At 48.0% G+C, this 24,581-nt stretch overlaps 1 protein-coding gene across 10 annotated transcripts; it reads left to right on the top strand.

Moving 5' to 3' along the window:
• Window positions 1–2,925: 2,925 nt before the first annotated feature.
• On the top strand, window positions 2,926–16,532 carry ABCD4 (ATP binding cassette subfamily D member 4). 10 transcript variants are annotated; one of them, XM_081117807.1, is made up of 19 exons: window positions 2,926–3,016; window positions 5,844–5,962; window positions 6,139–6,266; window positions 7,414–7,553; window positions 8,634–8,750; window positions 9,084–9,209; window positions 9,776–9,826; window positions 11,098–11,192; window positions 11,450–11,571; window positions 11,674–11,765; window positions 11,941–12,030; window positions 12,904–13,112; window positions 13,314–13,405; window positions 13,910–13,946; window positions 14,298–14,347; window positions 14,768–14,820; window positions 15,116–15,192; window positions 15,746–15,861; window positions 16,029–16,532. In XM_081117807.1, exons 1-19 carry the CDS (start codon window positions 2,979–2,981, stop codon window positions 16,095–16,097), a joined length of 1,821 nt encoding a protein of 606 aa, XP_080973933.1. In that variant the 5' UTR covers window positions 2,926–2,978; the 3' UTR covers window positions 16,098–16,532. The 10 variants fall into 10 exon arrangements, with proteins under 10 accessions (XP_080973933.1, XP_080973936.1, XP_080973935.1 ...); XM_081117808.1 differs by having other exon boundaries at window positions 2,941–3,016; window positions 11,406–11,571; XM_081117810.1 differs by lacking the exon at window positions 9,084–9,209 and having other exon boundaries at window positions 2,938–3,016.
• Window positions 16,533–24,581: the final 8,049 nt, after the last annotated feature.

Here is a 24,581-nt window from a genome sequence, read left to right as displayed (position 1 = left end):
GATAAGGAGTGTAGCTCCAAGGAGTTATGAAGTATCTGGGCCAAGGTCATCCAGCTGGAAGGCTGACAGATTGAGCAAATAAACATACAGCACCCCAGTTAAACTTGAATTTCATAAAAAAAGTAATTTTTAGTATAGCGTATCTCAAATATTGCATGTAATATTTTATCTGGCATCCCTACCCAGGGAAATGTGGATTAGAATCCAAGTGTTCTGATTCCCCCGGCCTTCTAGTGGTAAGACCATGGAGTCCTTGCATGGAATTCTTTGGAAAGGGAAGAAACTTCTTGTACTAACTTAGATTTCTGAGGTTGGAGGCTTCTTAACAAGAGCCCTCACCCTCTAACCCCCACTCCTCAAGGATTCCTTTGCACTCTGAATTTTGAGAGCAATTTTGTATGTAGCCAGCTTGTAAATTTAGATATCCCTATCCAGCTGTCTTGTGGCTTCCAATATTCCTAGTAACTCTTTGCATTCATTCAATTATCCATCCATTTAACCCCTTGACAAATATTTATTATTTGAAGGCCTGTCCTGCCAGGGATAGAAAGAAGAATGAGACACGCCTTCTGCCTGTGCGGAGCAGGAGGCTGACAAGGACAGGCCCATTACCATGGCTGTGGGTTGGACAGCAGCGTAATAGAGACCGTGATAGAGGTTTGCTCTGGAAGAGAGGGGGCGGGGGTGGGAGCAGTCAGATACAAATTCTAGGAGGTTAGCTTCAGCTGAGTCTTATAGAGTCCATAATTTTGTTTTCCTCTGAAGGGAGGGACAAATGATAATATATAAATTTAGCTGGTAGTTACAATTTGCAATGAGATGGATTCAGATGAAGAAGAAAGTGAGAGCACGGGCTCCAGAGCCAGACGTCCCAGTTACATCCACATTCCCCCACTCACTAGCCATATGACCATGGCTGTGTAACCAACTGATCCTCTCCATGCCTCAATTTTGTCTTCTGTTAAATGAGAATAACTATTATCTACCTTATTGGTTTGGTGTACAGGTTAAATTAAATAATCCATATAAAATGCCTAATGCAGCTCCTGAGATGTACTATGTATGCAATGGAAGTACACAACAGATCTTCCCTTCAGCCTACAAATGTGCTGTAATATCTTTCCATCCTTGACCCCATAGCCTCCTCTAATTCCTGGCAGATTATCTGTTCCCCACTCCCCCAACAAAGAATTATCAGGCCCCAAAAGTCAATAGTGCCAAGGCTGAGAAACCCTGCTACATGGTACCTTTGTCACGGCACTTCATAAAGACAATTGTAATTGTCAGCTAGTTGGCCTTCTCAGCTAGACAGCCAGAACCGTGAAGACAGGTGATACAGGTGTCTTGTTGCGTGTTTGGCGCACAATTGACAATAAGAACTGAAGGAAGATGAGAAGGTACATCCAGATTCAAACTTAGGGACCTGTGAGATCTTGCTGCTTGTTTTCTTGAACCATTTCCCACCTCCCTTTGAGTACTGTAATCAGTCAGTTGATAAAGCATTTCATTCTTTAACATTTAACAAATATTTATTAAGCACTTACTATATAATAGCAGTATTCTAACGTCAATTGATGGTCCTTGGCACCAATTCAATGCCAAAAGGAATCCCCAATTCGGAGTGTGGTGAAATAGCTGACTTTATTCAGTGCAAACAACATGACAGCATGGCTGTGGAACAGCTCAGTAGTGTTACAGTTCAATTATGAAACACCTCTGCAATGTTGCAGCTCTGCTAAGGTCTGCTCTGGTCTGCTCTAGTTCCATGATGTTTCAGCTCCAGCCCTGCGGACTTATTTATATAGAGAGAAGTCCCTGCCCCTGCAAATGAGGATTCCAAATCCTCATCCTTTGATTGGTCCAAAAAGCACTGTCTTGATTTGTTGGAATGGAGCTGCTCTGATTAGTCAGTGGAGATGCTAATAAGGATATAGTTGCACAGCTCTGATTGAAATACAATTAAAGGAACTACTTTATAAGAGAAGGCTCATTTAGCAGGAACACAGTGCAGACCAGCAGTTCTGTGCAAGTGTTAGGCAGTTTAGTGCAGGCTTCTTCCTCAAGTGTGGCTTGCATTGAGAAGCCCCTGTTTAGCAACAGCTGCTAGGCATTGATTTTTCTTGTGGCTTTGCGTGCATGTTTAATTTTTTAGCCCAATGATCCACCAAGAGCCCTTCTTGGAAGTATTTTCTTTCTTGGGGGTCGACACTAGGTACTAGGAATACAGCAATGAGTAACCCATAGTCAAACTTCACTCAAATTACGTTTATTCTTATAGAGGAAGACAAACAATAAGCAAGGAAACAAGATAATTTCAGTGATAAATATTATCAAGAAAATAAAAGTGTACTGTAATAGGGAATGATGGAGCTCGACAACATATTCTAGGTAGGGTGAGCAGATGACTACTGCACTAGTGAGAGAGCCAGTCATGCAAAGCTTCGGGCCTGGAGGAAGAGTGATCCAGGAATAGACAACTGCAATTGCAAAGACCATGAGTGGAAACAGTGGCCGCCCATTTAATGCAGACCAAGGGGAGGACCAGATCACACGACATGAAAACGTTTGAATTTCATTCTAACTGCAATCAGAAATCTGATTTATGTTGTTGAAAGATCACTACGGCTTCTTTGGGAGAATGTATGAAATATATACTTTATTCAGAGTCTAAAGTACTTGTCATAAAATACTTAAGCCATATTTCTCGCCTACCTCTGGTCAAAGGGTAAACCTCCACCATCCAGAAGGGGGCGCTCTAGGCGCCGGGTGGACAGAATGTAATGCTCAGCACTCTTTGGTTCTTTCAGAGAAATCGACCGCTTCCGGGAGCGGCCGCCTTGCCCAGAGCCTTCCTCTCTACCCGCCCGTATCTATGGTCGTCGACGCCCCGCCCCGCTCCCGCGGGCTGCGAGCTCCTCCCACTCCGCCCGAGCCGACTCCGGGGCAGCCGGGCTCCGGGGTTGGTCGGCGTCTGGGTCATGGCGGTGAGGGGGCTCGCGCCCAGGGCTGGCGCCAGGTGAGCGGCGCGGCTGGGGAGGAGGGTCGGGCCTCGGGGCGTCCTGCTCTGGGCTGTGGGGAAGGGGCTCCGCTCAATTCCGCTCTCCTCGCGGCGCTTGAAGAGCCGCCGCCCGGGCGACAGAGGGGCTTCGTTCGGAAAGGGCGCCCGCCCTCCGCTCCGATCCGAAGCCGCCCTCCAGCTTCGCGGGATCTTCTGCCCTGTCCTGCGCCCGGGGACCCTCCTCCTCGGAGCTGCCACTTTCCTCCTTCCCTGCCTTTTTTTCACCCCAAGTGCCCAGAGTTGAGTTGCTCGTCCTGCTCAGTTCTTGGCGCGCTGCGCTGTGGCCCACTGTCCTTGTGTCTTATCATCCCTCCCGTAGTCTCACCCATTTCCCTCCCCTTCTCAGACGTACACTCTGGTGTATTTTAGAAGAGTGTCCACCTTATGTAAGTTTGCGTATGTGTTACCTTGAAAAATAGTGATTTTGAATTCATATAAATGATAATATGCTTTGATTTTTTGAAAACTTTTTTTACCCAATATTGTGTTTTTGAGGTCCTATGTGCTGTAGTAACCTAGTTTTCACCCCTGAGTATACCCTGTGTGCATTAGATCCCATTTTACTTATGCATTCCCCTAGTGATGGACACTTAGATTGCTTCCAATTTTTAAAAAATTGATTTTAGAGAGAGAGGGAGGGATAGAGAGAGAGAAAAAATCATCAATTTGTTGTTCCACTTATTTATGCATTCATTGGTTGCTTCTTGTATGTGCCCAGATCAGGGATCAAACCCACAACCTTGGCATATCCGGACGCTCTTCTAACCAACTGAGCTACCCGGCCAGGGTCTGCTTCCAGTTTTTAACCACCACAAACCATACTGGCACTTGTCTCTTTGTGTGATTTTTCTCTAAATTATCCACGCCAGGGTAGGCTGCTAGATCATACCTATTGTGCTAAATTGTTCTCTTTAATGGTCACACCAGGTTATGCTTCCCGATGGCATTGAGTAAAGGTCCCTGTTTCCCCATATTCCCCATCCCCAAGCCCCCAATGTTTGATACTGTTTGCTTTTCTAATGTTTATCCAGTGTAAGGTGTTATCCCACTGTGTTAACTTTCATGTATTAAGCATTTGGGTTTCCCTTTTTCTGAATTGCCTACATCTTTTTTCCATTTTTCTATGGATTTCCTGTTTTTCTAACTTGCAGGAATTCCTCGTATGCCCTGGATTTTAATTCCTTGTTGGTTTTACACTGTGCAAATACCTTCTCCAATTCTTTAACTTAATCTATGGCATTGTATTGAACAAAAATGTTTAATTCTAAGTTAAATCCATTTGTTTTCCCCTTTATAGTTTGTGGTTTTGGAGTCTTATTTAAGAATTGCCTTCCTACTATATCTTCATTAAGATATTCTACATTTCCTTATATTAACTAAATGCTAATATTACTTTTCACATTTAGATTTTTAGTCCATTTGGAGTTTTTAAAGTTTATTTTTGTAAATGATTTGAGGCAATGACCTAAATTTTCCGCACCATTTTCAACTAATAAGTAATGAATTAATAATAAAAATTAGAGTAGCTGTGTAACATAGTTAAGAGCACAGATTCTTGGAGCCAGGCTGCCTGTGTTCAAACCCTAAGGCTGCCGCTTACCAGCTGGGTTACAGGGGAAGTTACTTAACCTCTTTTGCCTCAGGTCCTCATCCGTAAAATACGACAGTCTCCATCTTTTAGGGTTGTGACAATGAAATGAATTTATAGATGTAAAATGTGTAGAACAGTACTGGGCACATAGTACATGTTTAGTAAGTGTTGGCAACTATTAATATGAACATCCTTTCTTGTACTGTAACCTCTATGATGAGCCTGTGTAAACATAGGTCTATTTTTTATTTTTTAGTCTCTCTCCCATTGCTTTTTTTCCCCCCATTGCTTTTTTTGTCCCTGTATTAATAACACTTTGTTATTACTCCAGCCCTGTAATATATGATATGTCGTAATAAACTGATGATTTGGGCCTTTTCCTCCTGCTTTCCCATTCTTCACAGTTGTCCTAAGCTATTCATGGACCTTTATTTCCATATAAATTTCTCAGAGAAGTCCTGCTTTTGATTGGTATATTGAATTTATAGGCTACTTTTGTTAGAAATGAGGTCTTTTATAATGTTAAGTCCTGCCAGCTCTACTTAAGTCTTATTTCACATCCTTTAATAGAGTTTTTTGTTTTTCCTCCAAAATATCTTATACATTCTTTTTTTAAAGTAAATCCCTGAATAGTTTATAGTTTTTCTATACTTTTCTTACTTTTGTAAATGACATTTTCTTTACATTTTCCAGTTGGTGATTGTGGTATAGAATACTATTGATATTTGTATGTTAACTTTTTATTAGCAACATTTTGTCTTGTTATTTGCTTGTGTTTCCTTTGTAAATGATCACTCATCTGCAAATCATGACAATTTAATCTCTTCTCTTTCAGTCCTTCTACCTCATTTCTTTTTCCTGCTTTATTCCTTCAGCCAGGACCTTAAAATCCTTGATGGAGTTGGCTTCCTTGTCTTGTTTGTGACCATGAAGAGAATGTGGCTAAAATTTCTTCATTAACTTTGTTTTTTTTTTTACTGTAGATTTTGGGGTAAATAACCTTTTATAGCATTATTCAACTTAAATTCCTTTCTATCCCTGGTCTGTTCCCAGTCTGCCATCTGCGTGGCTTGAACATTGAGCACCCCTACCCCCACTCCCCAACCCCAGAACAATGTAGCTAAGCTTGGTATCTGCTCTCTAAGGCTCAACTGCCCTCTTAGGTTTCTCTCTGCTTCTCCTTCTTTTCTTCAGGCCCAGGGTAGATCTGCAGTTTCTCCAGAGGTTCCTGCAGATACAAAAGGTTTTGTTTCCCTCTTGCTCATCACAGAATGCCTTGATGTTCCTGACCCTTTTGTTTGTGACCCTCCTGGGTGAGTGAGTGAGTCCAGGCTACATGGGGGGGGGGGGGGGGGAGGTCCTGGTTTTGGGTCCCTTTCCTTCTCTGTGGGATATTGATGAGGTAAGGACTCAAGAGGAAGTCTTCCTCCTCCTTTTCACACCCCTCATCACTGATTTCTGATTCCTCTCCCCCCCCCCCCCCCCCCAGAACAACTGGTGATCTACCAGGTTGGCTTGATCCCCAGTCAATACTATGGGGTCTTGGGAAACAAAGACTTGGATGGGTTTAAGACCCTGACATTCCTGGCTGTCGTGCTGATCGTTCTCAACTCCATGGTAAGGTCTTCTTCCTGTGTGTTTCTTCCTTTCCAGCCTAGTGTTAGTGGAATGCCCAGTGGGACTTAGTCACTAGGAAGCAGGAATCAAGCTTTGGGTGGGTGTCCCCTCCCTTTTCTAGGAACTTGAGGTCAGAACCCTAGGTAGGGCATTGATCTTGCTGTTGGCCCACTGGGACCAATTCCTCCAGTGTTTCAAGCTCCCAGGACTAGGCCAGGAGGCTCTGGTTTAACTCGGCAGTTAGGGGAAATTATCATTGTTCTTTTCGTTCCCAGAACTCTTGCTTCAGGAAGTGCAGTGCAATTCAAAACCTGGGATCAGCAGCCAGAGCTGCTCTTCCTCTCTGGGCCTGAGGCTGTGACTCAGCTGGCTCGTGTCACACCTCCCAGCTTTTGCACCTGCTGTTTCTTGCAGAATGGCCTCCTTCCCCCACCCCTCTCTCCCTTGGTTAATACCTGCTCACTTTTCAAGATTCCCGTTGTCACCGTCAAGTCCTCCTCAACTTTCTCCTCTGTTTTCTCCACCAAACTCTGTCCTGTTCTCTACGTACTTAATACATTGAGCTTACCTCTGCAGCAACACTCCTTACACCCTGTAGTTGTCTGCTTCCTGGCTACACTGAGCTCATTGTTACTTCCCTCATGCTTAGCACGCAGATGCTCCATAAATGGGGAATGAGGAGAATCAGGGCTCTGCACTGCTTGTTTTCTTGGTTCTTGGGGAAGCCATTTCTCATCATATTTGGCGCTTTTGATGTATCTTTGGTCAGTAAGCACCTATGTATACAGAACCCCGTTCCATGTTTGGGGACAGAAAAGTAAGAACATAAATGGAATAGAAAATATTGTTTCCAATCTCTGGAAGCTCATCCACTCTCAGATTCAGGCAGTATAATGTAGAAAGGGACTCAAGGGCCATGCCTTGGGAAGCCCTTCACTGTTTGGTGAAGGAATGAACACATGGGTGAGTGAGGAAGGGAAAAGCCTCATGACTTGTGACTTTAAACAAGCAGAAGTGCTGAGTGGACAGAGTGATTGGAGTAGGCTGGACTGTTCAGCAGATGCTTTCTGCCAGCCCATAGCTTTGAGCTGAGACTTGCAGGAAGCCATCCCTTTCCTTCCCTTTCCTTGCCTCCCCCACTGCACAGCTGAAGAGCTTTGACCAGTTCATCTGCAACCTGCTGTATGTGAGCTGGAGGAAGGACCTCACCGAGCATCTCCACCACCTCTACTTCCGAGGCCGTGTGTACTACACCCTCAACGTGCTGCGGGATGACGTGGATAACCCGTAGGCCTCCCCTCTCAGTCCTGCTATCCTCTGCATGGTTCTGTCTACCTGGATCAGCCTTGGAGAGTTTGTGTGGCAGATCCTTTGGAGATTATCTAGTTATCTGCAAATGTTGATGAGAGCCATGGGGGAAGGGTGCTCAGCAGAGGAGGCCTGGAGAGGCTGCAGGGCTGAGAACAGGGAGCTAAAAATAGGAGCCCTTTTGTCTATTTCATATCCTGGGCTTCCAAATCAGGTTCCCTTTGAAGAGAGTGGCCTTGCTAGAAAAATCTAGAAAACCAGCTCTCGGATTTTCAGCAGTAAAAAACTGTCTGGGGCTCAGTCTAGGATTTAAATTTTTATATTGTCACTTCCCAGTTTATAGGCCTTAAGTACACTAAGCCCCTGGTTCCCTTTCTGTAAAATGAAGATAATGATAGTCCCTATCTCAAAGAATATAGTGAGGGTCAAAAATGATATTCATGTAATGCCCATAGTCAGTGCCTAGCACATAGCAAGCCTTACAGTGTAAGTTATCTATTGTGATTTTATAGGTGAGGAAACCAAGGCCCAGAGAATGCACATGACTTGCCCAAGGTCATGTCTCATTGGAAATAGGAGTCATTGTGGCCCTGGCGGTGCGATGGAACATACGAAGTCTCCTTATACTCGTTCCCTCCCCACTCACCACCCTCCCAAGCACTTTGTTGCCTGAGGTGACCTTTTCTCAGCAAAGATTTTTGGGAGGCTGCTATTGCTGCTTAACTCTTTCCTAGGCCTCTTCTCTATGGCTCAACCTATGGAAGCTTCCACCACCAGATAGCTAAAATGGGGACAGGCTCAAGCTTGTAAAAGAAATTGGGAGGAGTGAGAGAAATGGGATAGCTTCCCTGATCATCCAGAAACTCAGTTTAGCTACCCTTAGAACTGGATCAGGACCCCTGGGTGCCGGACCTTTCAGTTGTTATTTTTTCTGAGGAGTAAACTGAGGCACCATAAGAAGCAACTCTTCAGAATTCTGTTCAGGAGTCCTGAGGGTCTCGTTTTCCCTGGAAAACCAGACCTTGTCTGGGTCCAGTTACTCTGTGTTGTTGGTTCCAGGGACCAGCGCATTAGCCAGGACGTGGAGCGCTTCTGCCGGCAGCTCAGCAGCATGGCCAGCCAGCTGATCATCTCTCCCTTCACCCTCGGCTACTACACCTATCAGTGCTTCCAAAGGTGAAGCCTCCCTTGCCAGAGTCCTTCCTCCTCTCCTCCCAGGTGTCCCTCAGTCACACACCTAAGTTCTCTTAGGTCAGGGTCCAAAAGAGGCTAGTCTTCCCTTCCTCCCACCTACATTCCAGTCTTATCTCACATGCTTGGGGCCCTGCCCTCAGTGTCACAGGGATCTGGTGCTCCAACAGCATAGACCAGGTACTAGATGACATGACATGGGAGCTGAGGCCTCGCAGGGCTGCTGAGATTGAACAGAGGCTGCCTGAAAGGGCGGGAGTCAGGGCTGAGGCCTGCGGGAATATGTGGCACCCCACCATCCCTCCCTCTGGCTTGCAGCACAGGCTGGCTCGGGCCCGTGAGCATCTTCGGGTATTTCATCCTGGGAACCGTGGTGAACAAAATGTTGATGGGGCCCATTGTGGCGAAGCTGGTGCAGCAAGAAAAGCTGGAGGGGGATTTCAGGTGTGTCTCCCGTGTTTGAGGTTTGAGGGCTGGGCATAATGGGTAAGGAATGGGATCTGGAGTAAGGCTGCCTAAGTTCAAATCCAGATATGCTAGTTACTAGCCATGTGCTCTTGGCTGAGCCTTTAACCTCTTTGAACTGGGTTTCCCATCCTAACAGGGATGGTACTGTTCCTTACCAGAGAATCGTGAGGCTTAATGAGATTATACACATGAGAAGCACTCATGTGTCTGGTTGACCATGATCGTCATCTCTTGGCCTTCTCATGTGCTTCTGTTTTAACCACCCTATTTCATATGAGCAGATGGATTCATCCCCTACTCTGTGCTTTGTGGCTTCCTTCAGGCCCAGCCCTGGGAAGAGGAGGTGCTGTGAGCACCTGTCCTCTTTGGAGATAGGCAAAGGGCCACCCTGTCTTCAGGGCTCCTGCCACCCTGCCTAGGTCTGGGATACCCTCTCGAGGTGCAGCTGGACTCCCCTTTGTCTGGAGGTCTTGATCCAGGCCTCCAAAAGGAGGGGTCAGTACTGTCCATTGTCAGCACACGTTTTCCTTTGGTCTGCGCAGGTTCAAGCATATGCAGATCCGTGTGAATGCTGAGCCTGCTGCTTTTTTCAGGTGAGTCTAGTGGGAGTAGTTCCCCTCTGCCTCATCAGAGCTGCTAGTGGAGGTGGCAGAGAAGGAAAGTTGAATGTACAGCATTCCCACCATCACCAGGCCCTAGGACCAAACGTCCTTACACTGGGCTGTGAGCCTCTCCCAGTATCTCACTGTCTTTGTCTGCCTCATCCTTAGGTCCAGGGATTTGTTCCTCTTGGTGGCCTAGCATGGGGCCTAAATTTGTTCCAAGAAAGAAATGAGTGAATGCTTTATTGTCTTGCCTCTGCCTCTCTTTTTCTGTCTGTAAAATGGCTTTCTGCCATTGCCTAACATACAAGGCATAGGAGGGAATGGGAGCCTCAGGAGAGCAGGAGTCCTCCCCACAAGCGCTGTCCTAGTGATGCTGTGTTTGGTCTCCTGAGAGCAGCATTGTGAAATCCCATTTCTTCCCTCGGGGCCAGGGAAGGCCCTGTGCTGCCTCGCTTGAGGCCTCTGGAATCATTGCTTGGACTGATAGGGCAGGCAGGCCCCAGAGGTTTGTGTCTAAGGAGCAGGAGCTAGTCTTGGATCACCTGAATCCAAGAGCCCTGGGACATTTTGCTCTTCTGCCAGTCTCTGGCAGTTTGCTGATTCCGCCACCTGGGAGCGTCAGTGACACTAGTACTGAGCTGGGGTTTGGTTGTGTGGTGGGTAGGCCTGGATCTGTGCTAAGTTTTTGGATTCTACAGCCTCTGCTCATGAAGCTCTGGGCTCTGGGGAAAGCAAAACTTTTGTAGCCTCTCTGTCCATCTTTATGCAAAATCTGAAATGCCCCCTCTATCCACCCCACCTTTTCTGCCTGGAGAATTTCTGCCTATCCTTGAAGCCCCAAGTCACCTCCTCCTGAGAGCCTTCCCAGGCTTCCTTAGTGGTCAAGCATGTTTGTTGCCATAGCCTGAAGACACTCTGTGTAACACTTTCCATGTTCCAGGTGAAGAATGCAGAGCACCTGCCTACCCCCAGAACTGGGAGCTGCTTCTCCAGGAGGGGACTGTTTTAGCACCTCTTTATCACACTGGCTGACTAGCACAGAGCCTGCCACCTAGTGGCTGCTCCCTGGAGTTCATGTTCTTTCTGCAGACAATACCATGTTGAATGAGTGAAGCAATGAATGGGTGCTAGTGTTAGGGTCAGGGTTGAAGGTCATTTGGATGGGCTTGGTCCCTAAAAGAGGGTGTGATGAGGAACAGAGGGTCCTCAGCCTGGCCAAGGCTCTCTAGGCCCTGTGGACATCCCACCTTTCTCATCAGAGCTGGGCATGTGGAGCACATGAGGACAGACCGCAGGCTGCAGAGACTCCTTCAGACCCAGAGGGAGCTGATATCCAAGGAGCTCTGGCTGTACAGTAGGTGGAGGGAACGCGGGGAGGCAGGAACCACAGGATTGGGATAGTTCCTTTCTCTCCCCTCCCCTCCCCTCCCCTCCCCCTCTCTGCGCTAATACATTTGCTCCGATGAAGGGTTAACCAGGGGGATCCACTGCCTTTGCTGTGTGTGTCCTCAGGAGCATTAGGATCCAGGGAATAACTTGGCCCCGCTTGGCTTTCCTCTCCCCTCAGAGCACAGAAATATTCCAGGATCTCACGCAATATGTCTTCTACAGTCGGTGTCAACATGTTTGACTATCTGGGCAGCATCCTGAGTTATGTTGTGATCGCAATCCCCATTTTCAGTGGTGTTTACGGAGACCTGAGCCCCACAGAGCTCAGCACCCTGGTCAGCAAGGTGAGAATTCCTCATGGTGACCCCTCATGCTGTCCCCGCCTTGGCCCAGTGCGCAGGGCCTGGGAGTCAAGACCTGTGCTCACTGCTTCCCGTTCCATCCAGAATGCCTTCGTGTGCATTTACCTCATCAGCTGCTTCACCCGGCTCATCGACCTCTCCACCACTTTCTCAGATGTGGCTGGTTACACACACAGGTGAGGCTGCATCCCACACCTCTAGTTCCTGAACATAGTGTGTGCACTGGGAGAAGTGGCTGAATGAGAAAAGGAATAGAAATCTCCCCAGATCCTAGGGGGTGTGAGAGAAAAAGGATTCTTACCTTTATCTGGGCCCCCAAGCCCCTGCCTCAGGTTTTCACTTCTTGCCCAGGATCGGGGAGCTTCAGGAGACCCTGTTGGACATGTCCCTGAAGTCACAGGACAGTGAGATCCTGGACGAGAGTGAGTGGGACTCACACAGGTGAGTACTAGGCTGGCAGTGTGTGCATTGGTTGAGAATGCAGGCTCTGGAATTGCCCTGCTGGGGTTCACCGAAGAGCCCTGCCCTTTCCAAGCTGGGCAGCAGGGTTGTTTTTGCACAAATAAAGAAATCTGTGTCTTGTGCCTGGCATGTTGCAAACATTTGTAATTGGTGTTGCTGTTCTGGCACTCGTGACTGACTGGGAGAGAGAGAATTGGGCGTTATCCTCGCTTGACTCTATAGCAAGTTCCTTAGCCACCTGACTCAGTTTCCTCACTGCCAAAAGGAGATGATATCTGTGATTCATGAATTTTAAGACTGACTAACATCAGTCATGTGTGGGGCTTTGCCAAGCCTGGCTGGCACAAAGCAGGTGCCCCTCGGTGTTAGTCTGCTCCAGCTGCCATAACAATATCCCAGACTGGGTGGCTTAAGCAACAGTCATTTATTTTTTTCCTAGTCTGGAGTCTAAAAGTCCTTAGATCAAGGTATATGCAGGTTTCTCCTGGGGCCTGCCTCCTGGGCTTGCAGGTGGCTGTGTCCTCAGATGGCTATGTCCTCACTGAGTCCTCACATGGCCTTCTTTCTGCATGCACACTCCTGGCATCTCTCCCTCTTCCTAAAGGACACCAGTCATATTGGATTAGGTTCTTACCTGAACGGCCTTGTTTTAATGTAATCACCCCTTTAAAGAAACCATCTCCAAATGTGGTTACATTCTGGGGTACTGAGGGTTAGGAGTTTAGCATGTGATTCTGAGGACACAATTCAGCCCATAACCCCAATCCAGAGGTGACATCCCCAAGAAGAAGAGCTTCCCCCTGGCAATACTGACATGATCTTCTCCATACTCCTTCCCTTCTCTAACCTCAGGGCCCCAGGATGGCCAGCAACAGAGTCAACAGACATGGCTTTTCTCCTTGAGCGGGTCTACATCTCTGCACCCTCCTCTAACAAACCTTTAATCAAGGATCTGAGCCTAAATATCTCAGAGGGGCAGAGCCTGCTCATCACAGGCAACACAGGCACCGGCAAGACCTCCTTGCTCCGGGTTCTGGGTGGCCTCTGGGCAAGTACACGGGGTGAGAACCAGCCTCCCTGTCCCTGAGCCAGCCTTGGCCTGGTAGTGAGTGTGTGTGTATGTATGCGTGCGTGTATGTAATCCAGCCTTTTTTGTGCATGCATGTGTGTGTGTAATCCAGCCTTTTTTGTTGGGGCAATGGAGTGAGAAGCAATTACCTTCTCTGGGTGATCTCATAATGGAGGTTTTATGGGCTCTGCAGGCTCAGTGCAGATGCTGATGGACTTTGGACCCCATGGGGTGCTGTTCCTGCCACAAAAGCCATTCTTCACCGACGGCACCCTTCGGGAACAGGTCAGCCTGGGGCCCACTCCTCACCCCCAACCCCCAGCTGGGACCTCTGGCAGTATGACAGGTCTCAGCCCTCACCCCTCAGATACGGGGCAGAAGGTAGGGTAATAAAATGGCCTGTGCCTGGGAACTCCCTGGCTCTAGGAATATTTTATTCATATCCGTGGACTGGGCCACATACTCAGAGCAACTCCTGGAGCAGGTTAACCTGTGGGGGCTGCAAGCAAAAGATCACACCATTGAACACCAAGATTGGATTCTGGGGGCCCTGCCCTCAAACTCACAGACTCCTTCCAGACACACATGTGGAGGTTGCAGTGACCCTGCCCCACAGTCTGCTGGCCTGGCCTCTCTTGCTGGACCCTTGGCCAGGGTGTTCCTTACTCTGCCCAGGTGGATAGGAGCCTGGCCTCTGGCGGTTCCTGGGGCTGGGGCTGAGGGAGGGTGGGCCATGTGCAGCCCCACCTTGGCCCTCGTTCTATACCAGTGTGTTTTTTGTTTTATCAGGTGATATACCCCCTGAAGGAGATCTACCCTGACTCAGGTGAGCTGAGCCTCCTTGAGGCATGTCCTCCCACCTCAGTTGTTCCTACTCTTCTGACTGTGCCGTTTGGGAGAGTGTCCCCCCCCAGGCTGCTAGGTTCAACTGTTTACTGTCTTGGGGCCTGTACCCTGACCTCATCTTGTTTTGTCTTCCCCTCCTGGAGGAGAGTACCCGCTAGAGGAAGGGAAGTAATTGCTTCCTTCACCTGGCCCTGCCCTTATTAGGTCTGTAGCCTGTCACTTCAGAGGCTCAGCCAAGATTCTGAGTCCCCCTCCCCTAGCCATGATGTGCCCCATTTATTCTGGTTGCCCAGAAGGAGCTGACTTTGAAGAAGGCCCATCTGTCTTGCAGGTTCTACTGATGATGAGAGGATCATGCGGTTCTTGGAGTTGGCAGGCCTGGTAAGTGAGGGCAGGGAGCCTGAGGTCCAAGCCCACCTGGTAGCACTGACCTAGCCCTGAGCCCAGGACTGGAAGCATGAGCCTGCGCTAAGGAGACGGACAATAAAGTCGCTGAGGGCACTGTTGGCCAGGTACAGGCAAAAAGGGGACACACGCTAGTGAATTTTAAAACAATAAAACTTATTACAAAGACAGCATGCTTTTTCTTATCACCATGCTCCAACACATCTAAACAATGTGGTTGATAGGGTATTCCTCTCTGTCCCTGGCAGACTGCTCCTACAGCCCCCACCTTGGCACGCCGCTGGGGTTTGTAGGTCTGTCTCGGGTATGTGTGTGGCGGGGACTGGGGGTGGGGAGGTTCCTCAGGAAGCAGGGATGTGCACTTTATGGACATCATTTCCTCTGGGTGTGTTACAGTCTGACTTGGTGGCAAGGACAGAGGGGCTGGACCACCTGGTCGATTGGAACTGGTAAGAAGGGGGTTGGGGTGCTCCAGAGCCATTTTTCCTGGACAGTAGGTTCCAGCGGTCCACCGAAGGGATAGAAAGGCTCCTGACCCCGAAGTCCAGGTTTCATGCCCTTGCGAGCAGAGTTTTGGCCTCACCTTGTGTGGGCAGCAGGGCTATGGTTGCAAGGGGATATGACATCCATCTGTCCTGGGCCAGCCTCTCTGCAGTGAGAACCTTTTCCTGCCCAGACCCATTGTAGGCAAAGGCCAAACTATATTCTCCTTCCTCCAGTGGTCCTCTCTTTCCCTTTCCTCAGGTATGATGTTCTGTCCCCCGGAGAGATGCAGAGGCTGTCTTTTGCCCGGCTCTTCTACCTGCAGCCTAAGTACGCAGGTGAGGTCTCCCTTGTAAGTGTGTGTGCCCACAGGTGTAGGAGCGTGTGTTCATGCCCACCTGGGCAGTGTTGGTATTGTAGGAGAGCACACCTGTGCCTGGCTGGACATCTCTAGTGCTGGGCATTCTCAGAGTGGCTCTGGATGTGTTGCAATAAGCTTTCTGCCATTGCAGCAACTGGAGCCACCTTGAGAAGGCTTGTGATTTTATGGTCTGCCATCCAGGAATGGGCATCCTCCTAGCTGTGCCTGGCAGAGGGATGGCAGGTGTGGACTTTTCCAAAGACTGACATCCTTGGGGGAACCAGGATTCCCTGGATTGAGTTGCCTCAGGCAGTGTCTGGTACTGATCTATAGGAAGCTGAGTGGTTTTGAGGTAGAGCTTGGCTTCTGCCCTTTTGGCCAGTCCTGTCTAAGGCTGGTTTCCCATAAGTCAGAGCAGCTTTCAGCCTCCCCTCGGGTCCCAGCTGGAAGCAAGTGTGGATTGAAGGAGAAGCAGAGGCAGGCAGGGGCCATTCTCCATCCCATCTCTTCCCACTGGGTTCTGCCCTCAGTGCTTGATGAAGCCACCAGTGCCCTGACCGAGGAGGTGGAGAGTGAGCTCTACCGCATCGGCCAGCAGCTGGGCATAACATTTGTCAGCGTGGGACATCGGCGCAGCCTCGAGAAGGTACCTGTGCTCACAGAATGACTAAAGAGGAGGAGAACCCAATGGCTGGGCCAGAGGCCCCTCAAAATGGGCAGTAGGGGTAGCAGAGAAGAGGGTAGGGGGGTCGGTGGCCTCCTGTTGTCAGGGCCAGGGCAGCCTGATATCTGCGTGGTGGTGATCTCTTGTAGTTTCACTCCTTGGTTCTGAAACTCTGCGGAGAAGGAAGATGGGAACTGACCAGAATCAAAGTGGAGTGAAGCCAAGGATGTGGCTGGCCACCGAAAGGAGAGCCAAGCTCGGGGCAGGTTGGCTGTCCCCAGGAGACACCCAAGGGCTCCAGGTTCACCTCACAGATTCTTTGCAGGGAGCGCTGGCAGCAGTGGACTCACCTAGATGTAGCCTCCATGGGGTGCTCAGTCCTGCCAGGCCTCCTGCTACCTCAACCCGAGCGCCATACGTTTGAAGTGCCAGTTATTCACTTATAGATTGCTTCAGATTTGTTTGCTAAAGAAAAACCTGAAAGTGATGGTTCTGTAAGAAATGGTCAACATGGAAAGAATATTGGACTTGGAGTCAAGAGACCCAGAAATCTTTTTAATTGGTTAAATTTTGCAACAACAGATTTTTAACTTGAATCAGTTATTTAGATTTTATAACTTCTTTTTTTATATAAAAGATAAACATTGAAAATATCTGCAGCTTTCTCCCTTTCTCTTTCTTCTCCATTATAAGATGACCTTTTTAACTGAATTTGCAGACGTGTATTTGAGAGCCTACAGAGGGGAGCAGCACTCTCCACCATACTGGCATCTTCTGTTCCAGGTTTTTCACTTTATTCCATATCACCCCTTTTCCATTTGCCAGTTGTACCTGAGCCACTAACTTTTAGGGCACTTTCTGGTGTTTTTGGTTTTGTTTTCTATGTCTTACTCCTCAAAAAATAAGGTTGAGATTTTTCAAAAATAATCTGTATTGGGGAACAACCACCAGCTGAACAGACAAAACCCCAGAATCACAAAAGCACAAGGTGGACAATTACTAACCCAAAGTCCTTATTCTAAAACAGTATTCTATTTCCCAAAATTCAGTTTCAGATTATCACCTTCCTGATTTTTGCCAGATCTCTGTACTTGTACTGTTAATTACTTAATATTTTTAAAATTAGCTCACTTTTAAATTTGAATTAATTTTTAAAAGAAAGTTTACACTTGATATAAATAAAAAGTAACTGTAAAAGTGAATCCAGTGAAAACCAAATAGGTTCTGGCTCTGACTCTGGCCTACAGAGACTGAGCCTGAGCCTGAGCCTTGCCATCTGTACGAAAGGAGTTTAAGGGATATTATAGGAGTTAGACCTACTAGCACCCAACTGAGATATTTCTCCTTCAGAAAATTAGAAAGATGGAATGGGAACTGCAAGGGTAGCAATTTTCTCACTATAAGACTTAAGGTTATTTAGCCCTGGCTGGTGTGGTTAGAGCGTCACCCCATGCACCAAAAGGTTGCAGGCTCAATTTGATGTACCTGGGTTTCAGGTTCCATCCCCAGCTCGGGTTGGGGGTGCATGTGGGAGGCAACAAATCAATGTGACTCTCACATCAATGTTTCTCTCTCTCTCCCCACCCCCCTCCACTCCCTCTAAAAATCAATGGGGGGAGAAAGACTTGAGGTTATTTAATGCCTTCATGGTACCACTGAAAATGATCCCAGATGTGGTTTGTGAGTCTAAGACTTGGGGAAATGCTGCCCTGAGTAACTGAAGTCTCACCCCACCTGGCTTGACTGGCATGTAGGCCTTGGCACTGTTCTTACTCAGCTCCACCCTATAGTTGTGCTAAACCAGTGTGTTCAGGAAGGCCAGGTCAGAGAGCATGACTGTGTGTACTAGGGAATCTAGAAAGCCACATACATGGCCAGGACAGGGTGCATGTTCAGAAAAGATCTGAGAAGAACCTAAACTTTCCTCTCTGGCTGGTCTCTAGTCTCAGTCGCTGTAGGCTAAGGCAGTTGTAAACTGCTTTGCTGTGTTAAAGGAGTACTCTAGCACAGAGCCAGTCTGTAAAGACTGGCAGAAATTGGGGGTTTTGTTTGTTTCCAGTCCCTGGTATTCAAGGAAATCTCTGTCAAAATACTAGCTAGAACAGATTTCAAGTGACTACACATGACAAGGATGACAGTCTTTGGTAAAATATTTTTGGAATGTGACCAAACAAACATGACTATGATAATAATTAAAACAAAAACAAAAAAACAGCAACTCTGGGGAAGGGGAAGAAACTGATTTTCATAGTTACCATATTATAATATTTAAATGTCCAATTTTCAGCAAGCAAACCAAAAAACAGGATTATGATCCATTCAAAGGGGAAAAGATTGAAAGAAACTATCCCTGAGGAAGCCCAGGTGTTTGACTTACAAGACAAAGACTTTAAATTAGCTGTCTTAAATATGCTCACATAGCTAAATGAAACCCTAGAGCTGGTTCTAGCTCTGACTCTGGTGCTAGAACTGACAGCTAGCTGTGAACCTGGCACTGGCTTTAGTGCTGGATTTGGTGCTACAGCCACTTCCAACTCGAGCTGGCATTGGCTCTAGATCTTTAACTGGCACTGGTTCTGGAGCTGAAAGTATAGCTGGGTGTGGCCCTGTAGCTGGTTGCTAGAGATATCTAAGATCTGGCTCTACCTCTGAAGCAAGCTGTAGCCCTGACTGATGATTAGAGCTGGGGCTGGAGCTGGTACTAGCTTTGGACATACCATCGGCTCTGACTCTGGAACTGGTGCTATGGCTAGTGTTGGTATTGGCTCTAGCTCTGGAGCTGGCTCTAATCCTAGAGCATTTTCCAGCTCTGGCTCTGGTGCTGGAGTGCTTCTAGTGCTGAAGCTGACGCTCAGTATGGCTCTAGCTTGGGGGCAGGTGCTAGAGCTAGTGTTGGATCTGGCTTTAGCTCCAGAGCTGGTGCTGGAGTAGGTACAGTAGCTGTTTTTAGCTCTAGAGCTAAAACTAGGGCTGATGCTGGTACAGAGTCTAGCTTTGCTGCTGACTAGCTCTGGAGATGGCGCTGAAGTTGAATGTAGCTCTGTAGCAGGCGCTAGAGCTTGCTGTAGCTCTGGATCCGGTGATAGAGCTAGCACTGGAGCTGGCCTTAGGGCTGGGGCTGGCTATAGCTTTGAAGCTGGTACTGGAACTTGTTCTAGCTCTAGAGTTGGCTCTGGCTGTAGGTCTACAGCTGGAGCTGGTGTAAGAGCTGGCACTGGAGCTGGCTCTGGAGAAGTAGACACTACTTCAGGGCCAAGCCAGGCAAGTTTAAATGCATGAAGGCCATCCGCTGTTTCAGGCAGGGAAAGTCTGGAGGCTGAAAGGAATCTTCAGGTACTGGTCCAGCCAGGTGCCCAGGATGAAAGAGATGGCACTAGGGGTAGATGGGCAGGCAGCAGAGTCAGAGCCCTGGCCTTTCCGTCCACACTGCCTCCTACAGTTCCTCTGCAGGGACACTGCCCATTCAGAGACCGGCCCCTTTCCATCCCCAAACCTCCGGCTGTTCAGGCAGCAGCAGGCCTGGTCACCAGGTAGCAAAGACCCTCAGTCCTAAGGCACTCTCCATAAACATCCGACCAGATCTCCCCTTCAGGGGAGCTGACATCTGTCTCCTCTGGCCCCTTTGCGCACTGGAGTGTAAACTCCATGAGGGCAGGGAGTGATTGTGTCTGCTGGGTGTGTGCACAGTGCTGGCACACAGTAAATAACAGATATGGGAGCAGTCTGGCCCTGGCCTGCATGGCTCAGTGGTTGGAGCATCTGCCTGCACACTAGAGGGTTCCAGGTTCGATTCCCAGTCAAGGGCACATACCTGGTTGGGGTCCCTGAGTTTGTAGCTTGTGCACCAAGATGCTGCCTCACTCTCTGCTCACCGTTTGTGGTCGTATCTTCCCATTGACACTGCGTTCCAGAGGGCAGGCGTGCAGCCTGTCCTAGGCCCCCATGTAGCTGAACATGCACAACTGAGGTTCAAAGCTGATGCGTGAGCAATTAGCTCACCATACCTCCTCTTTTACATACCCCCCCCCATTGAAGGGGGGAAGGAGGGTAAGTAGAGCTGTGAAGGGGATGTGCTGAGTCTGTCTGATATTGCCTCATGATTAGGTTTAATACAAACTAAAGAGGAAATACCAGACAAACTCAAATTGAGGACTTTCTATAAAGAAACTGGCCTTGGGGACATCTGTATAGTGTCAACAGTAAAAATAAAGTTAAGCCCTAGCTGGTTTGGCTCAGTGGTTAGAGCATCAGCCTGCGGACTGAAGGGTTTCGGGTTCAGTTCCAGCCAAGGGCATGTACCTCAGTTGCAGACTCAATCCCGGTCCTGGTTGGGGTGCATGTGGGAGGCAACCAGTTGATGTGTCTCTCTCACATCAATGTTTCTCTCTGTCCCTTCCACTCCCTCTGAAAAGCAAGGGGAAAAATATCCTCGGGGGAGGATTTCAAAAAATAAAGTTTAAAAAAAAAATGGCCTGAATTCTTCAAAAATGACAGAATTATGGAAGGCAAGGAAAGACTGACTGGACTGTTCCAGATTGGAGGAAACTATAGAGACTTAGCAACTAAATTCAGTGTGGTTCCTGGATTGGATCCACCATTTATAAAGGACATTATTGGAATGATCAATTCTGTGGACTAGATGAAAGCATTAAATCACTGTCAGTGTCTTGACTCCATTGGTGTATAGAAGTTATGTTAGTAAGTATCCTCATTTTAAGGAAATACATACTGAAGTATTATGGAGTAATGGGACATCGTGTCCTCAGCTTGCCCTCAGATGGCTTAGAAAAGCAGTAATATATATGAAGAGAATAATAAGGCAGTGTAGTAGTTTAAAATTAAAAGGTCACAATTAATTCAAAATTGACAATTAAAAAAAAGTAACTACTGAAAGAATAAGTCTTTCCTCACTGCCACCTGACTGTCATACCAGGTAGATGGGCTGCATGCCCTCGGGAGAGCTCGCGTTCTTCCAGCCAACACTGCAACCAGCAGGAACAAAAGGCTGGAAGAAAATGTAGCCTTTCCTTGGTTTCTCTGCCTAACCAAATGCAGTCACTTATCACTCCTCCACTGCTTTCTTGACATTTTTGAATAAAGAGGACAATTGGAGAGGAAGATGTCAGTGGTAGGAGGGGGTTGATAAGAACCAAGTGAAACAAATCCAAGCAGATAGCCTGATGTCAGAACTGGGGGATGTGTTCCCACAGGGAACTGGGTGGGGCAGTGGGGAATCTTCAGAGGTAATCACATTATTCAGATTTTTCAGCCCCTTACAGTCGATAAAGGGCCTTGGAACTTCTGGGAAAATGGTAGACTAGGCTGGTGAAGAAAATCTCATTAAGATCACCTAGAGATGACTAGAATATAATAAAAACAAGTTTCATGCATAACTGAACTAGGAAACCAGAAGGGAAATCCCAGGCATGAGAGCCAGAGCAGTGATGGGAGTGGGGTTAGCAGGTAACTGCAGACTAGGAGCTTCATTTTATTTATTTAATCCTCACCTGAGAGTATGTATTGCTTTTTAGAGAGAGGGTGGGGGAGAGAGAAATGATGCAAGAGAGAAACCTCAATCGGTCACCTCCAGTATGTACCCCCACCTGGGGATCGAACCTGTAACTCAGGTATGTACCATGATTGACATTCAAACCCAAAACCCTTTTGTGCACAAGACTGCTCCAGCCAACTAGTCACACCAGCCATGGTGGAGCATGCATTTTATTTTTTTATTTTTTAAAATATGTCTATTGATTTCAGAGAGAGGAAGGGAAAGGGGGAGAGAGAGAAACATCAATGATGAGAGTCATTGATTGGCTGCCTCCTGCACGCCCCCTACTGGGGATCAAACCTGAAACCTGGGCATGTGCCCTGATGGAATCAAATTGTGATCTGGATCCTAGCTAGGTCAATGCTTAACTGCTGAGCCACACCTGGTCGGACTGGAGCTTGCATTTTAAATGTCCATACAGGGACAGAAGACCAGGCCCAAGGTAAGGACTGGAAAAAATACTTAAGCAATCCAAGTATTCTCACAGAAAAAAAAGAGAAAAGCTGTCACATTAACTTACAAAACAAGCAGACAATATAGCATGAGTCAGCAAATGCAACAAACAAGGTAGATTTGAGCAAGGAGAAATTGGAAAATGCACAATCAGAAGGCCACCTTGTCCCTGACCCTGACCCCTTCCTGTGACAGACTCCCTGAAGTGCATACTGGGAGCAGAGCCATGGAGGTAAATCAGAAGGGGCCTCTGGCTCAGGTGAGGAGTCAGGGAGGGGAGGGAGCTGAGAGCCACTGAGAAGAGTTGGCATTGGGAGGGACTGATCTGAGAGAAATTAATGGAGCAGATCACTGCTGGGCCTGCTCAGCTGTGACTGAGCAGAGACTTCATTGCTGCCTGAGTTGAGGAGCAGCCAGGCAGGAGGAGGGGACAAGAGAGACCTAAAGAAGAATGGTGCAGCAGGAGATAGAACCAGTTGAGGCCAGTGGCTCTTGACCGAGACTCAGCTCCCAGAGGTGGAACTTGGGTTCTGGGTGATCTTTGGAGTCTTGAACTGCGACACTCAGCAAACAGAGCCCTGGGGTAAGAGAGGGAAAGGAGCATCAAAGTTCCAATCCAAAGAAGCCCTCTGTTGTTTTCCCTCTAGAAAGCAAACTAGTTTTTTTAATAAACTTTATAACAATTTCAGGTGTGTAGAACAATGGTGAAGATAGTATAGAGTTCCAGGAAACCCTCTGCCAGTTTCCCCTGAGTAACTTCTTACATTAGTGTGGTAACCAGGTGGGGTGGCACACCGCCACATCCTGGGGGAGTCTGCGGCCACTGCAGCTCTCCGGGGAGCAGGAGGAAGACTCCCAGGCGCCCAGTGAGCTGGGGAAACCAGAGACAGGAGGCTGGATGGACTAGGTCCTAGAGATCCCTCAGGTCATGGCCCTACTTTCAGGCCACAGGACTGGGCCTCAGGAGCTCCCCGACCCTCATCCCTGCCTCCTCTTGCCAGACTCCTCATCTGTCCTTGCCAGGCCTACTTAGCAGCTCCAGCAGCCCTCATCAATCAGGGCTCCTTGCCCTTTTACACTCTTGCTCTTGGTGCACACAGCCTGTTGGGCCTGTGGAGCCTGGATTAAAATCTCCCTTCCAGGCACTAGGATCTTGAGAAGCCCTCCAGGGGGGTACAGTCACCACCTACCGAGATTCCCTTCATTCTGCCCTGTTGGGCCCTGCTGTCTAGGCCCCTCCTTTCCTGTTCAGTTTCTTCACTGTGCAGTGTCCCAGCCTCTCCCCTCCTTGATTCCCTGTGGGCCTGTTTGCATCATGTCCCTCTGCAGAGAGCTGCACTTCTCTTCCCAGGGTCAATTCCCTGGGGGATTGTCCAGGAGGATTTCTGGCAGCTCCCAAGCCTCTGAGTGTCCCAGTTGTCCCCCAGATCTGAGGATGGGGCAGCTGCCAGGAACACACCCCAGGCTTGAAACATCTTGGTGTGGCTGCCCTTCCCTTGTGTTCATGTGGGACCTTGTAACAATGGGACAGGTTGAGCAGATGTTATTCTGATTTAAACACAGGAGAGAGAGGCTCAGGGGTTGTATACCTTGACCCACGTCCAGGTTATGGTTTCATTGCCTCTTATCTCACACCTCCAACACCTTAGAACATTTGCAATTTTGTATTTTTCTTTGATTACTTGAATTCTATCTTTCCCTCCAAATAGGACAGCTTTGCCCACCACTCTACCCCCAATGTCTTGTCCACTGGCTGATACACAGATGCTCCCTAAATGTTTTAAAATCATTGGATGAATGGATTATTTAGACTAAGACCATTCATTCCACAGTGGATTGGGTGTCAAGCCCTTTGTGGGTGTGGGGGTAAAAAGTAAGATGCAATCCCTACCGTTGAAGAGACCGGTCTTGTGGGGAAGACAGACTCGTAAGTAAGAAATTACAGCACAGTGCATAGATGCCTTGATGGAGGACTGTCCCACCTGCTGTGACTAAGCAGGATCGACGCCCTTCCTGGAGGAGGGACCTTGAAGCTTAAATGTTGGGGTGGGCAGAGTGAGGGAAGGGCCTTCCTAGCCCAGAAGGCGGCAGTAAGTTCCACATCTGAGCCAATTTGAAATTATCATGAGACTTCTTGAGCCAACAGCTCAAGTACAACCTCTCCATTCTGTTTCCTGCTCTCTCGCCTGCACCTCCATCCCCCACATCAAGCAGGTAGGCCCCAGCTGCCTGCAGACAGTCTCACGCAGTCTTCCTCGGCTTTTCTCCTTCACTCCCTTCTCTTTGACGGATTTAGCAAATGTTTGTCTGACTTTCAGTTCTAGATACCATTGCTTTTCCATTTGTTGTGTAATTAATGTTGTGATGTAAGATATCAAGTGCACATGCGTACACAAAAGGGAGTCCCGATTCTTGGGGGCCAAGGTGAGCTGTGGGCATCACCTGAGGTGTGAATGAAATAGGGTTGTTTGTAAGTACCAGAGGGGTCAGTGTAACCTATTTTGTGGAGAACACGAGGGATTCATAGGTAATAAGGGCTAAAGGGCTGGGGTATTTTAGGTGTGCCTGCAATGGAGGAGGGTCCCATATCAGAGTGATAAATGTCATTGGAAGGTGACAAATGTCAGCCCAGTGGAGAAAGGCAGGCCACGGTGCCTCTACAGTTGGAGTAATTTTAAAAGAGGAATCTAGCAATTCT

The sequence above is a fragment of the Miniopterus schreibersii genome (genome assembly GCF_964146895.1).
Source record: "Miniopterus schreibersii genome assembly, chromosome: 1".
NCBI classification, from domain to species: Eukaryota; Metazoa; Chordata; class Mammalia; order Chiroptera; family Miniopteridae; genus Miniopterus; species Miniopterus schreibersii.
This window is presented reverse-complemented; position numbering and strand designations above follow the sequence as displayed.